We start from the raw sequence: 13,513 nt of genomic DNA, 5'->3' as shown, positions 1-13,513 counted from the left end.
CCTGGGAACTGGAAGAAAAGTGTTATTTTGTGATTTTTTTTTTTTTAGAATTTTAGGAATTTGACATTGAATATATAAATAAGGAAATGATTGATATTTTGGAAACATTTTGTAAGATAGCAAAAGGAATTAGCTTTTGACATAACACTGATTCTGTGTTTTGATTTTTTTTTTAAATTAAGAAGCTGTTTCTTTTGGTGTGTGTGGTGTAGACTTGACTTGCCTGTGCATGGCTGTGTAAAGGTCAGGATATTAATCCTGTACTTATACCTTGTTTCTTGTTTGCCTCTGCAAAGGCCACAGTTTCTTCACTTTGCCTCCTGTTACTGTAGTCTTGTTGGGATTATAGACATGAGCTTCATTTTGCATGCGTATAGCTTTACCTGGGCGCTGGGGACCCAAACTCTGGTCAGCAGATTTGCAGTGCAAGCATTTTGAAACCATAGAGCCATTCCCCTAGCCTAACAAACTTTTATTTGCCCCTCCCCCCACTTCAAGATAGGCTTTCACTCTAGCCCGGGCTGACCTGGAGCTTACTCCTACCACTGCCTCCTGAGTGTGGGGCTAAAGGTGTGCGCCACCATGCCCAGCTTCCAACAAGCTGTTTTCTATGATAATGTAGTTTGAATTTATTTGAACCATCCATCATTAGAGCATGTTTCATGGGAAATAGCTCTAATGATTTGGATCATAGATGGGTGAACAAGAAAACCCAGAAATTTGAATTTTATTATAAAAGTAGTTATTATTAATATAGGTTGGTCAGTATAGTAACATACATGCATACGCCAGTAATAGGGAACAGCAAGTATGTGCATGAGTATGTTAATTAATAACCTATAAGACCTTCAATAGAGTTGTTTACTGTGCTGGGTTAATGATACTAAAATATTGAATGTTGATAAACAGGGTTTCCTAAATTTTTAGCTCTTTGTGGTTGGTTGTACTACATTATAAAATGTTAGTGTCTAATTAGTGCTTGATTCATTTTTAGAGGATAAAATGTGTCTTTGTTGTCCATAAAGTTGTATGGCTTAATCAGTGTGAGTTCAGTTTAAAGATTTTGTTTGAAACTTTAACTTTGTTTGAAACATTTAACTCTACTTGACATTTTCAGACCTGACATCTGATAGGTAATATTTTCTTAAAATATTTTTTTAATGAAAATGAATTTAAAAAATGCAATGAGATTTCAGGGTGCCCCCTTTTAATAATAAAAGTATTTGATGGCTAAAAATGTACATTTTGCAACAAAGAACAGATGAGTATTAATAAATATGATTTTAGAGTCTTGAACTCCTTGGGTATTATTTTTAACAATGTAGAGGGAATTTGGAAAGGTAAGAAGAGAACTGTAGATGTAATGGTAGGCTAACTAGAATGTTTTGAGTCTTTGAATTTATTGGCATGGTGTGTGTGGCTATGTGTATGTAGGTGTGTAGGAGGGATCTGAATATAAAAGAATAAAATAATAGCATTACGTTTTTTAACTTTTAAGGGAAAAAAAAATATTCCAAGTTGAGTGTTATCAAAGGTAAGAAAACCTAAAAGTGCTCTTCCTCCCCCATTGATTGACAAGTACTAATAAGAAAAATTAAGGGCTCAAAGTTAAGAGATAGAAGTAAGTACTCTGTTTAGGACACTATGAAGTCAGTGTAAATAGAGTGTTTTATAAGTGAGCATATGCAAACATCTAATTTTGTTTGGGAAATAGTAGTGATATGAAAGTCTAGTTAAGCAACATTTTTTTGCTTTGACATAGCTATTACTTACTTCCCATGTATAAAACATTTTTATAGAGTAACCTGTCAGTGTTTTTAGAGCATAATGTTACTTGTTAGTATTCCTGATATCATGCAGGAAAAATCAGAGTTTGGTGTGAATCTGAGAATCTGTTTCCCATGCCACCTCAGGGTATAACTCCATCAGGGACTGTTCCAGCTGTCACTTCCGTGAGCAGCAGCAGCAGCCCAGTCGCAACATCTGACAGTTATCTCGTGAAGAATGACCCCAAGGGACCCAGTGTGTTCAAACAGGTGAAGCAGGTTTGTCATAGGGAGCTAGCAGAAGTAGAAGTCTGCTAGTGGTAGTAAGTTTATGTAGACATCTAAGCAGATAAGTGGTACTGAATGTATTATATAAGTAGTTAGAATTTTAAATGATTTACAATATGGCAGAACCACAAAAACACTTAAAAATCATATGTAGGCAGTTCTGTTCTACAAAATTGATTAATAAAATCACAGGATTGAAATAGATAAAAAGTATGAATGTTATTTTTTTAATATGTATATGTAAGAGTACACTTGTGTGTTTGCATGGGTGTGTGCTTGTGTCTCAGAAGACAACCTCCAGTGTCATTCTTAGGAACACTGTACACGTCTCCTCTTCCTCCACACCTTGAGACAGGTCACTGGCTGGCCAGTAAGCCCAAAGGATCCTCTTGTCTCTGTCTTCCTATGTGTGCTACCATACCTGGGATTATTGTACATGAGTACTGGAAATTGAACTCTGTTGCAGTCGGGTTCACATTGCTGACAGAAATCTCCCGACCAAGAGCAGCTTTTTTGAGGGGTGGGTTATTTTGGCTTACAGGCTCAAGGGGAAGCTCCATCATGGCAGAGGAAAACAATGACATGAGCATAGGGTGGAAATCACCCCCTGGCCAACACAAAGTGGACAATAGCAACAAGAGAGTATGCCAGACAATGGCATGGGGACACTATCTATAACACCCATGAGACTGTTCCCAACAATACACTGCCTCCAAGTGGTGTTAGTTCCCAAATCTCCATCAGCTGGGAACCTAGCATTCAGAACACTGAAGTTTATGGAGTATACCTATAAACTGATATCCATACATGTTATAAAATGTAATGCATTCAGTCCAACTTTAAAGGTTCCTATAGTTATTATAAATCGTAGTGATGATCAAGCATCCCTATAATTCAAGGTCTTTTAACTGAGCCATAATACAGAAGAAAAAAACAAAAAACAAAAAATGTGATGGCACAGAATAAACACACTGCAAAAAATGGCATTGAGCATAGCAAAGAATTATTCAAACAATACAAGATTTAAACAGGGCAGACATCAAACTCTGTAGCTCCAATTCCAACAACTAGTCAGTGACAAGCCTCCAAGTACAGTAATTATAACCAGCAATAAGTCTCTGGAGTTCCAAATCCCGCCCTCCAGCTAGGCTACTCACAGTCCTGGAAAACTTCATCCAGGGCAGGCACCTTAGCAGCCATTTCAAGGTCCTGGCATCTCCAGTGGGTCTCCACTGCTTATATACTCCACAATGAATACCAGGTAGGGTGCCAATTTGTTAATCCTGGGGGAAATAAAGCAGACTTTGAAGAACAGGACACTCCTTGAGCACTCAGGCCCTTTCCAAAGATTCTACATTCTTCCTGTTGCTCCAGTGCAGGTCAGTCAGCCCAGTCTCAAAGGTTGTAATCTCTCATAATTGCAGCTGAATGAACAGTAGCTTTGGCCCAAAGATTTTTTTTCTTTTTTTCCTTTTTTCCTGTGTTACATCCCTCTGCTCACACCAGTCCATTTCTACGCAATGCAACCATGCACAACTTCTCAGGACACAGGTATAACAGCAGGCCTCTCACACAAACTGCTACTAGCCCAGTCCAGGCAAAGCTCTTTCTCACCCTTACAAGCCAAACCTCACAGTTCATAGTTCTTAGGGTGATCAGGTCTTGCAGCTCTGACCACAATAAACCATCAAGTTGTACTTACAGCACTGCATGGTATCTCTTAGGCCAAGGTTTCAAATCCTCCCACATTCCCCTTGAGAATCAGCTCCAAAAGGCCAAAGCCACACAGTCAGGTGTCTAGCAGCAAATGGCCCCACTTCTCAGTACTAACATTACTGTTGTCTGGTTTGCATTGCTGGCAGAAATCACCCACCCAAGAGCAGCTTGTGGGACAAAAAAAAAAACAAAAAAAAAACAAAAACAAAATAACAAGGTTTGTTTTGGCTGACAGACTTGAGGGGAAGCTCCAGGATGGCAGGGAAAGCAATGACATCAGCAGAGGGTGAACATCACCCCCTGGCCAGCATCAGATCGACAATGGCAATAGGAGAGAGTGCTAAGCACTGGCAAGGGGACACTGGCTATAATATATATAAGCCTGCCCCCAACAGTACACTGTCTCTAGGAGGCATTAATTCACAAATCTCCATCAGCTGGGAACTTAGTATTCAGAGCACCTAGGTTTATGGGGGACGCCTGAATCAAACTGCCACAAACTCCAAGGCTACATGCTTGTGCAGTAAGGACTTTATCTACTGAGCTTCTCCCTAGGCTTGTGTGGATATTAAGTGGGTATACTTTTTTCTGTGAATGAGATTTAGGAAGCGCATGATAAAAAGCAAGTTAATAGCTTGTTTGCATTGGATAGTGGGTATTGTAGTAAAGGTAAGAGCTGGAAGACACTGCTTTTTATCATGCATTTGTATTTGTATAGAAAGATAATTTGCAATTGGAGAAATGGCTTAGTGGTTAAGGTACTTGTCTGCGAAGCCTAAGGACCCATGTTCAAGACTGATCCCACATAAGCCAGAAGCACAAAAGTGAGGTGAGTGCAAAGTTGCACATGCCCACTAGGTGGTGCACGTATCTGGACTTCGAGTGCAGTGGCTTGAGGGGCGGTTGTGCTATTCCTGCCTCCTCCTTTCCTTCCCTCCTTCCCTCCCTCTTTCTCTGTCTCTCAGAGAGAAAACAAAAACAAAAACAAAAAAACTTTATATTTTGTAATGAAATACTACTGCCAACTGCTCTGTAACTATGATTGCTTATTTATAATGCCCCAAGGTAGGGAAAGCCCCAAAGACCTTAGGTTATAATTTATTTCTTAATACGTGTGTAAAAAGACACCCCACCAGAAGTTCTTGACTTTGTAGTCATGGAGGGATGTTGTATGACTCTTTTTAGCATTTCTTGCTTATGCTTTAGTAGAATGCTTATACTTTGATTTGGGTTAGACAAAGATGGGCATATGAATAAGAGTTTTAAATGTAATCATTTGTCTAAATGTTCAGTTTTTTAAAAAATTTGGAATTACTTGCTTCAGGTAATTTTGGGCCAAGAGAAACAGTAAATGTACTGTTTAGAGAGAAAAAATGTAGGCAACCTTGTTATTTAAATATCATCTTAACTCATGGATTAAAACTTTTAATTCTGATGTTGGGGAGATAGCTGAGCAGTTAACAGGTGCTTGCTTGTGAGCTTGCTGTCCTGGCGTGGAGCTTCCCTAGCTCCTGAGTAAAGCTGAATATAGAGTGTATGTGTCTGTGACCCCACCCTGCCTGTCACAGTGGGGGACTGAGCCAGGAGAATCCAGGTCATTGGAACTAGACTGGCTTCCCAGTGACAAATGAGTATCTTGAGGTTGCCTCTGACCTACACACTTGGGCCATGCATTTGCATTTTCTACCCTCCTCCCCTCAAATAAATACAAATAAGTATTAAAAAAAAAATCCTTTGGTTCTGACAGTATATGTCATTGTTCTTGCATTTACCCTTTGGTTATTCCAAGTTGTCATAAGAAAGTCCTCTATGGCGGCTGTTATCTTGAGTTTCATTGCAAGTACCTACTTTGTCTTAGATTCAACTTTTGTCTAGTCCTGGCTCCTTTTTTCTTATTTGCCTCCTATATAATTATTGGAGTTGATCGCTTCTCGGCCTTTTGGCTAAGATCAAGTGTAATTATTGGAGTTGAAATACTGGTGGTGGTTGTAAAGGAAATGCAACTCATTGAATGGGACTATTAAGGAAAATAATATAAAACAGTGGAAAATGTCCAACATATGTCTTCATAAACAGCCTTGACTTCATCGCCTATTCTAAGTTGCAGTGTTAAATATAATGTTAATGTAATTTTACCTCACAATAACAGCATGTTGAATTCATTTAGTTTGCCTGTTTCCTGGTTCTCAGAAGCCTCCTTTCTTGGGCAACTCTTCCTGTAACCAAATTTCATTAATGTCTGCTTGAATGACATCATTTAAAGTCAAACCTGCTCAGTGTTTCTCACCAGCGACACAACTCTGCTCTCCTCCTTTCCCTTTGTCCCTCCCTCCTTCCCCCCTTTCTCCTTTTCCCTTTTTTCTTTTTAAGGCCTTGAACTCATGGCCATCCTTCTACTTCTGCTAGGAATTAATTTTTTTTTTTAATTTCTAGCTCAGGCTAGTCTTAATGTCACTATGGAGCCAAGGATGACTTTGACCTTCTGACCTTCCTACCTCCACTTAAGTGTTGGAATCAGAGACTTGCATCACCATGCCTGGTTTATGCTGTTTGGGGATGAAACTCAGTACCTGGTCTTGCTTGGCAAGCACTGTACCAACTGAGCTATATCACCAGCCCAGCTTTCTTTTGTTTAATCCCAGCTAAACTAGCTTATATATGGTTATACATTAAAAATACACCAATTGCCTACTATGCTGTGGTGCATGTCTTTAATCCCAGCACTTGGGAGGCAGAGGTAGGATTGCCATGAGGTCAAAGCCACTCTGAGACTACATAGTAAATTCCGGGTCAGCCTAGGCTATATATAGTAAAACCCTACCTCGAAAAACAAAAAGAAAAAAATACACAAATGAATTATATTTTTTTGTATCTTCTATGTATTTTAACTGAGTTGTGGGAGCTTTAATTATATGATGCAACTATTCTGTGTAACTTGTTTTTTTAAATTTATATTCATTTGAAAGAGAGAATGGGTGTGCCAGGTCCTATTAGCCACTGCAAATGAACTCCAGACACATTCACCATCTTGTGCATGTGGCTTATCTGGGTCCTGGGGAATTGAACCTGGGTCCTTGGGCTTTGCAGGCAAGAGCCTTGACTGCTAAGTCATCTCTCCAGCCAACTCTCCAGCTCACTTTGTCTTCCATGGTAGGATCTCACTCTAGCCCAGTTTGACCTTTGCCTCTCAGTGCCAGGATTAAAGATGTGTGCTGCTCACTTTTGATGTGCACTTTACTATATTTATCCTTTGCATTGAAGTCTTAATGTTTATTCTCTACAAACTGATTATGAGATACTGTCTTTTTATTATAAAAGCAAGAACAGTTCAGAAAAACTTAGTTCCATTACTATAAGAAAATATTCATTTATGAGTTATTTTTATTTCAAACAGTAGTCTATCCATCAAACTGGTAACTAAAGCAGAATCTTATTTTGCTAGGCCCAGAGTAGACTATTTAATGACCTACTATAAAATAAAATGTAGAGTATAGTGACCTTTTTCTTTTTGGTAGCATTGGGGTTTGAACCTGGGGTCTTGCACATTGTATAAAATGCATGTGAGAATTATTGGAAGATATGAGTGGTAGTTGTGTTTGGTTAATGAGATAGTAGAGGTTTGTTCATCTCATAATTTAAAACATTTTTATTTCAATTTTATTTATTTATTTGACAGAGAAAGGGGGGGAGAGAGAAAGAAAGAGAGAGAGAGAGAGAGAGAGAGAGAATGGGCACACCAGGGCCTCCAGCCACTGCAAACGAACTCCAGACGCGTGCACCCCCTTGTGCATTTGGCTAACACGGGTCCTGGGGAATTGAACCTGGGTCCTTTGGCTTTGCAGGCAAACTCCTTAACTGCTAAGCCATTCCTCCAGCCCCATCTCATAATTTAAAATATAAAAGAATTTCAGAATTAAAAACCATCTAGTTGTAAAGAACTTGATGGTATTATTCATTTTAGTTTCTTCTCTTCTTCACTGTTGGTGGTATAGTCTCTTAACTTCTTAGTCAAATTTCGGGTAAAAGTATGATTTTTCTCTGAATTCTTAAGCAAAAACTGAATATTATATATACAAAGGGAGGCATGCTCTCTTTTTAAATCAGCAGTTGGGTTCTTGCTAGTATGAGATTTGTGAGCACTCTTGCAGGCATCATTCTGGAGTGAATTTTTTTTTATTAACATTTTCATGATTATAAAAATATATCCCGTGGTAATCCCCCCCCCCACTTTCCCCTTTGAAATTCCATTCTCCATCATACTATCTCCCCAACTCAATCATTGTACTTACATATATGCAATATCAACCTATTAAGTACCCTCCTTCCTTCCTTTCTTTTCCCTTTATATCTCCTTTTTAACTTACTGGCCTCTGCTACTAAGTATTTTCTGTCTCATGCAGAAGCCCAATCTTCTGTATGGAGTGAATTTTTAAATTAAGGAAAAGAGCAGAGACATTGACAGAGAACAGAATATATCAAACAGTATGTTTTAAATATATTTATTTAAGAAGGAGGGAAGAGAATGGGTATGCCAGGGCCTCTAGCCACTGCAAACAAACTCCATATGCATGTGCCACCTTGTGCCAGCTAGCTTACATGGGTACTGGGAAATCGAACCTGGTTCCTTAGGCTTTACAATCAAGAACCTTAACCACTAAGTCATCTCTTCAGCCCAAACAAACAGATTTTTAGCTGTAGAAATAGGTTTGGTTGAACATTGGAAAGAAAGGTTAGGCTAAAGAAGAGAGCCAGTAAGGGAATACCTTGGAAGAAAGGGAAATGTCTTAACCCTTACCTGTGAAACTTGAAGTGGAAAAATCTACTGGTAGGTGAAAAATAATAATAGTGTTCTTTACAACCCCTTTATTAGTTAGTTTTCTCCTTACTGTGACAAAGTAGCTGACAAAAGCAACCCAAGGATGGAAGGATGTATTTGGTTCACAGTTTGAGGGCCCAAGTGCTCCATGGCAGGGACGTCAGTGACAGGAGGGTGAGGCAGCGTTATGTCTGCAGTCAGTCAGGAAATAGAGAGAGATGGATGCTCAGCTTACTTTGTTTTTTCATTGTGTCTAGGATTCTATCTAGTCTATGAGTGATGCTACCCACCGTTAGGGCGGCTCTTCCACTGCAGTTATCCCATGATAGAGACAAGTTGACAATCAGTATTAACCATCACAGCCCCATTACAATTAATTTTTACATGGATCTAGGTGTACTATTAAATTACATGTCTGTAAAAATTGTGGGTTTTATCCTCCCAACAAAAGATTTCTTAGTGTTTTTGGTTTTTTGAGGTAGGGAGTCACTCTAGTTCAGGCTTACCTGGAATTCACTATGTAGTCTCAGGGTGGCCTCGAACTCACAGTGATCCTCCTACCTCTACCTTGCTAGTGCTGGGATTAAAGGCATGCACCACCATGCCCAGCTAAAGGATTTCTTTATACTTATTTTCTTGATTGTTTGGTGTTGGGTATCAATACCAGAACTCAAAGCTTCCTGAATGCTAGGCAAGTGCTCTACCACTGATTTGACATCCACGGCCTTTACAGTTTTCTTTTGGTTTTTCGAGGTAGGGTCTCACTCTAGCCCAGGCTGACCTGGGATTTACTATGTAGTCTCAGGTGGCCTTGAACTCATGGTGATCCTCATACCTCTGTCCTCCTACCTCTGCCTCCTGAGTGCTGGGATTAAAGGTTGTTTTGGTTTTTTGAGGTAGGGTTTCTAGCCCAGGCTGACCTGAAGCTCACTCTGTAGTCCTAGGGTGGCCTTTACCGTCTGCCTCCTGAGTGCTGGGGTTAAAGGTGTGTGCCACCATGCCTGACTTTAAATTTTTTAACAATTTAAATCTAAAATGAAAAAAAAAAGACTTGTTCTGCCTATGTGATGTGGTTTGTGGTGGCATAAGTGATGCTACAATGAAATGTATTGAGTATTGAGACAGTTTAGCTCATAGGCTCAGACTGCTAAAGATACTTATCTCCAAGTATGTTGACTAGGTTTCAGTGGTTATGGTGTTAAATTATGAATGCTTTGAACCTTACAATTTTAAGTGTCTTAGCATGTAGTATATACCATAATGAATCATATAGGCAGTATTAAAATTTGAAGGAACCATTAAGTTCACAGACTTCTTCTTTGCAGTGATGTTTGTACATACTAGTTCCCTTTCAATATTTATATTCTTCAGTTTTTCCCATTAATAGATGTTAGATTCTTTTGAATGTTTTCTTAGGTAGTTCCTAATTTGACTGGAATGATTGTGATAATATCCCATCCCCCATCCCCCCAGAATCTCATTTGATTGCATAGTCAGAGTACAGAAAGTTACCTTCATGTTTGGATTTTAGTTACAGTTGGTCATTCACATACTTTCAATGACTGACTTTATAATGACTTGGTCAAAGTGCTGGACTTAGGGTTAAATACAAATGGAAATGGCTCCAGCCTTTGAAGGAAAGAACTCAAAAGGTAGGTTACTCTGCTTGATAAGAAAGGAAGGGCCAAGCGTTATGGGAGTGGAGAAGGGAGGGAGTAGGCTGCTTATTTTCATTTATTTAACTACTGACACTGTTTACAGATGACTGTGGTATCTGGTACTAAAAGTTTTTTACTAATTAAGTTGAAAATTATTAACTGTATAGTAAATGTTTGGAAAAGATGTAGAATTTACATTTTTATTTGTTAAAATTTATAAGGCTGTTTGGTTAACACTTCTCATTATCTCTGTAATACAGAATGATATGGAACCTAGCAAAGCTGTTCCATTGAATGCAGCTAAACAAGATGGACCCATGCCAAAGCCACATAGTGTTTCACTCAACGATACTGAAACAAGGAAACTGATGGAAGAGTGTAAAAGACTTCAGGGAGAAATGATGAAGCTATCAGAAGAAAATCGACATCTGCGAGTAAGTTCTGTTGCTTGAAAATGAGTTAACTGTGAAATGAAGGTTTGGAAAATACATATGCTTAGTTCCCTTTAGCAGATATTAATGTTTAATCGTTCTTCTCCTTGAGCCCTTTGGCTTTCGTCCTATGTCTCTCTCTTTAAACAGCCCTACCATGGCTTCTAATTGCCCATGAATTTCTTTCTTTGGCAGATATCCTTATTACTTGGGATGTGGTCTGTGGCATGTCCTTTCTGATTTTTGCTTCCCTTTATAGTCTGTGCCTCAGTTAGACTGAAGTACCTGGAAACGTGCTTTAGTGTAGTCTTTAGTCACAGAGCTACCGAACACTTGGCAGGTTTCTGTAGTCCCTGTGCATCTATGGCAAGAAGGGAGGTGATGACAGGAGAATTTCCTGGAAGCTGATAAATGGAACAGTGAACAAGAGATTTGCCTCAGAACCAAGTGGAAGACAAAGACTAACCTGGAAGTTGTCCATGGGTGTGCCCACACTCACACACACTCATATACATAACCAAGTAAATAATGATATGCACAACAGTGTTGAAGACTTAGTACTACAAATGGTAAAAACTTCTTTGTACTGCTACACATTGAAATAATACATTGAATTTATTGGGTTAACCTAGTATTCTTAATGTCACCAATTATTTTTTGGAGGGTATGTGTGTTTGTATGCATGTGGGCATACTTGTGTGGGCTACCTGTGCACTTGGGTGAGCGTGTGGAGGCCAGAAGGTATACATCCGATGTCGTCCTTGGTCACCTCATATTTCCTGAGGCAGGGTCTCTCACTTTGGCCCAGAACTTGCTGATTCAGCTAGTCTGGTTTGCCCTGGATCCCTGCCTTTGCCTCCAAATGCTTGAGGTTCTAATTGGGCTTCCATACAACCAGCATTTCTGTGGGTGCTGGGAGCCTGAACTCAAATCCTAAAGCTCGTGCAGCAAGCACTTTATCCCTGAGTTCTTGCTCCAGCCTCTTTCCTTATGTTTTTAATGTGCTATTTGAAACTTCACGTTTTGTTAAACCGCATTGGGGTAGACTATCCCAAAGAAGCATCTCCCTCGTCAGTCCTGTGCTTTAACAAAGCTCACTCTTCTGACTGGAAGCTGTGAGATCCTGTTCTTTTCCCATAACATATATATATATCTTTGGTACCTGTCATGTTTTTAGTGTTCTCTTCCCTCAAAAACAAAACAAAATTGATTTGGATTTTTTCCCCTTGTACCCTGTAGTGCCTATCACATCAAATTGTTTTTGTTAGTCTTTCTCTTATTTAGTGGACAGTAATTAACTCAAAGACATTGACTTAATTTCCCTCCCCCCTCTCCTCCCCTTTTTTTCCTTTCCTTCCTTCTCTACTTTCTTCATATATGTGTGTTCATGTGTATGTGTATATACACACATCTGTGCTGGTGCCCATGTATGTGGCGGCAAGAGGTTGATGTCGAGTTATCTTCCTCATCTGCTGTCCTCCATATTCTTGGAGACAGGCTCTCTTGCTCACAGATGTGGCTAGACTAGTGTCCAGTGAGATCCAGGGACTCCCTCTCTGTTTCTCTAAAGCTTGTATTACATGTACGCGCCACTACCCCTGGCATCTTATGTGAGTCCTGGGGTTCTGAGCTCAGGTCTTCATGCATGCATGGCAAAAACTTTACCCACTGAACAATCTCCCCAAGTCCCTGAATTTCATTAATCCTTGCCTTCATAGTACATGCATATATAGAAGTCACTTGTGTGCTTGAATGAATGGACTGGTGTAGGAAGACTGATTAGAAAGTGTTGGTATTTTTGAGCAATTTGCCGTTTTTATTTATTCTGAGGGGAAAAAAGAAATCTTTGGGAGGGAGTAAGTGTGTGTGTGTTGGGGGGTTGCTGCCAGGGTCTTGCTGCTACAAATTCACTCCAGATCGGGCTTTATGTGGGTACTGAGGGATTGTACCCAGCCTGGCAGGCTTTGCAAGCAGGTGTTTTTAAACATTGAATCATCTCTCCACTTCCACAATTTGCCTTGGACAAGCAAATGAACTTTGTTGAAGACATTTGATAATTGATATTATTATTGATATACACTTTATTTTTAGTTAGTCTGTGAATTTCTCTTCACTGTAGTAGTTTTGGATTGAATTTTATTTTTATATTTTTGTTTGAGAAAGAGAGGGAGAATGGCCATGCCAGGGCCTCCAGCCATTGCAAACCAACTCTAGATGCATGTGCTACCTTGTGCATTTGGCTTATGTGGGTCCTGGGGAATCGAGCCAAGATCCTTTGGCTTTGCAGGCAAGCACCTTAACCACTAAGCCATCTCTCCAGCCCTTGAATTGAATTAAAATATTATTTATTTGAGAGGGGCCTCCAGTCACTGCAAATGAATTCCAGATACATGTGCCACCTTGTACATCTGGCTTTTGTGGGTCATGGGGACTCAAACTTGGGTGCATGGGCTTTGCAGGCAAGCACCTTACCCTCTAAGCCATCTCTCTAGTCCTTGAATTTAATTTTTGTGACTGGCTATAGTAGTGGTCTTCTTGGTTCTGGCACAAAGCACTGGACCAAAAGCTAATGAGAAGAAATTTTTGGCTCATAGTCTTGAGGGAAAGCTCCATGATGGCACAGGATAGTATGACATGAACAGAGGCTGGACATCACCTCTGCCACAGCAGGTAGACAACAGCAGCAGGAGCATGAGCTGACTAACATTGGCAAGCTAAGGACCAATAAGTGTTAAGGTCAACCCCCAGCAGCACATCTTCTCCAGTGCTCTTCACTTTCCAAATTGCCATCAGCTGGGGATCAAGCATTCAAAACACATGAGTTTATGGGACACATCT

The 13,513-nt window shown here is 39.8% G+C and overlaps 1 protein-coding gene across 2 annotated transcripts in view; it reads left to right on the top strand.

Annotated features, from left to right (window-relative positions):
- Window positions 1-13,513, top strand: part of Vapa (VAMP associated protein A) — a 49,688-nt gene that overhangs the window by 32,943 nt on the left and 3,232 nt on the right. The window contains exons 5-6 of one of the 2 annotated variants that reach the window (XM_045144405.1): window positions 1,914-2,036; window positions 10,505-10,678. In XM_045144405.1, coding sequence (XP_045000340.1) covers window positions 1,914-2,036; window positions 10,505-10,678 — 297 coding nt within the window. The remainder of the gene's footprint in view (window positions 1-1,913; window positions 2,037-10,504; window positions 10,679-13,513) is intronic. The other variant, XM_004656838.3, reaches the window with a different exon arrangement.

This window comes from Jaculus jaculus, chromosome 2 (genome assembly GCF_020740685.1).
Source record: "Jaculus jaculus isolate mJacJac1 chromosome 2, mJacJac1.mat.Y.cur, whole genome shotgun sequence".
Taxonomy (NCBI): Eukaryota; Metazoa; Chordata; class Mammalia; order Rodentia; family Dipodidae; genus Jaculus; species Jaculus jaculus.
Note: the sequence above shows the minus strand (reverse complement) of the source record. Positions and strands in the feature narration are given on the sequence as shown.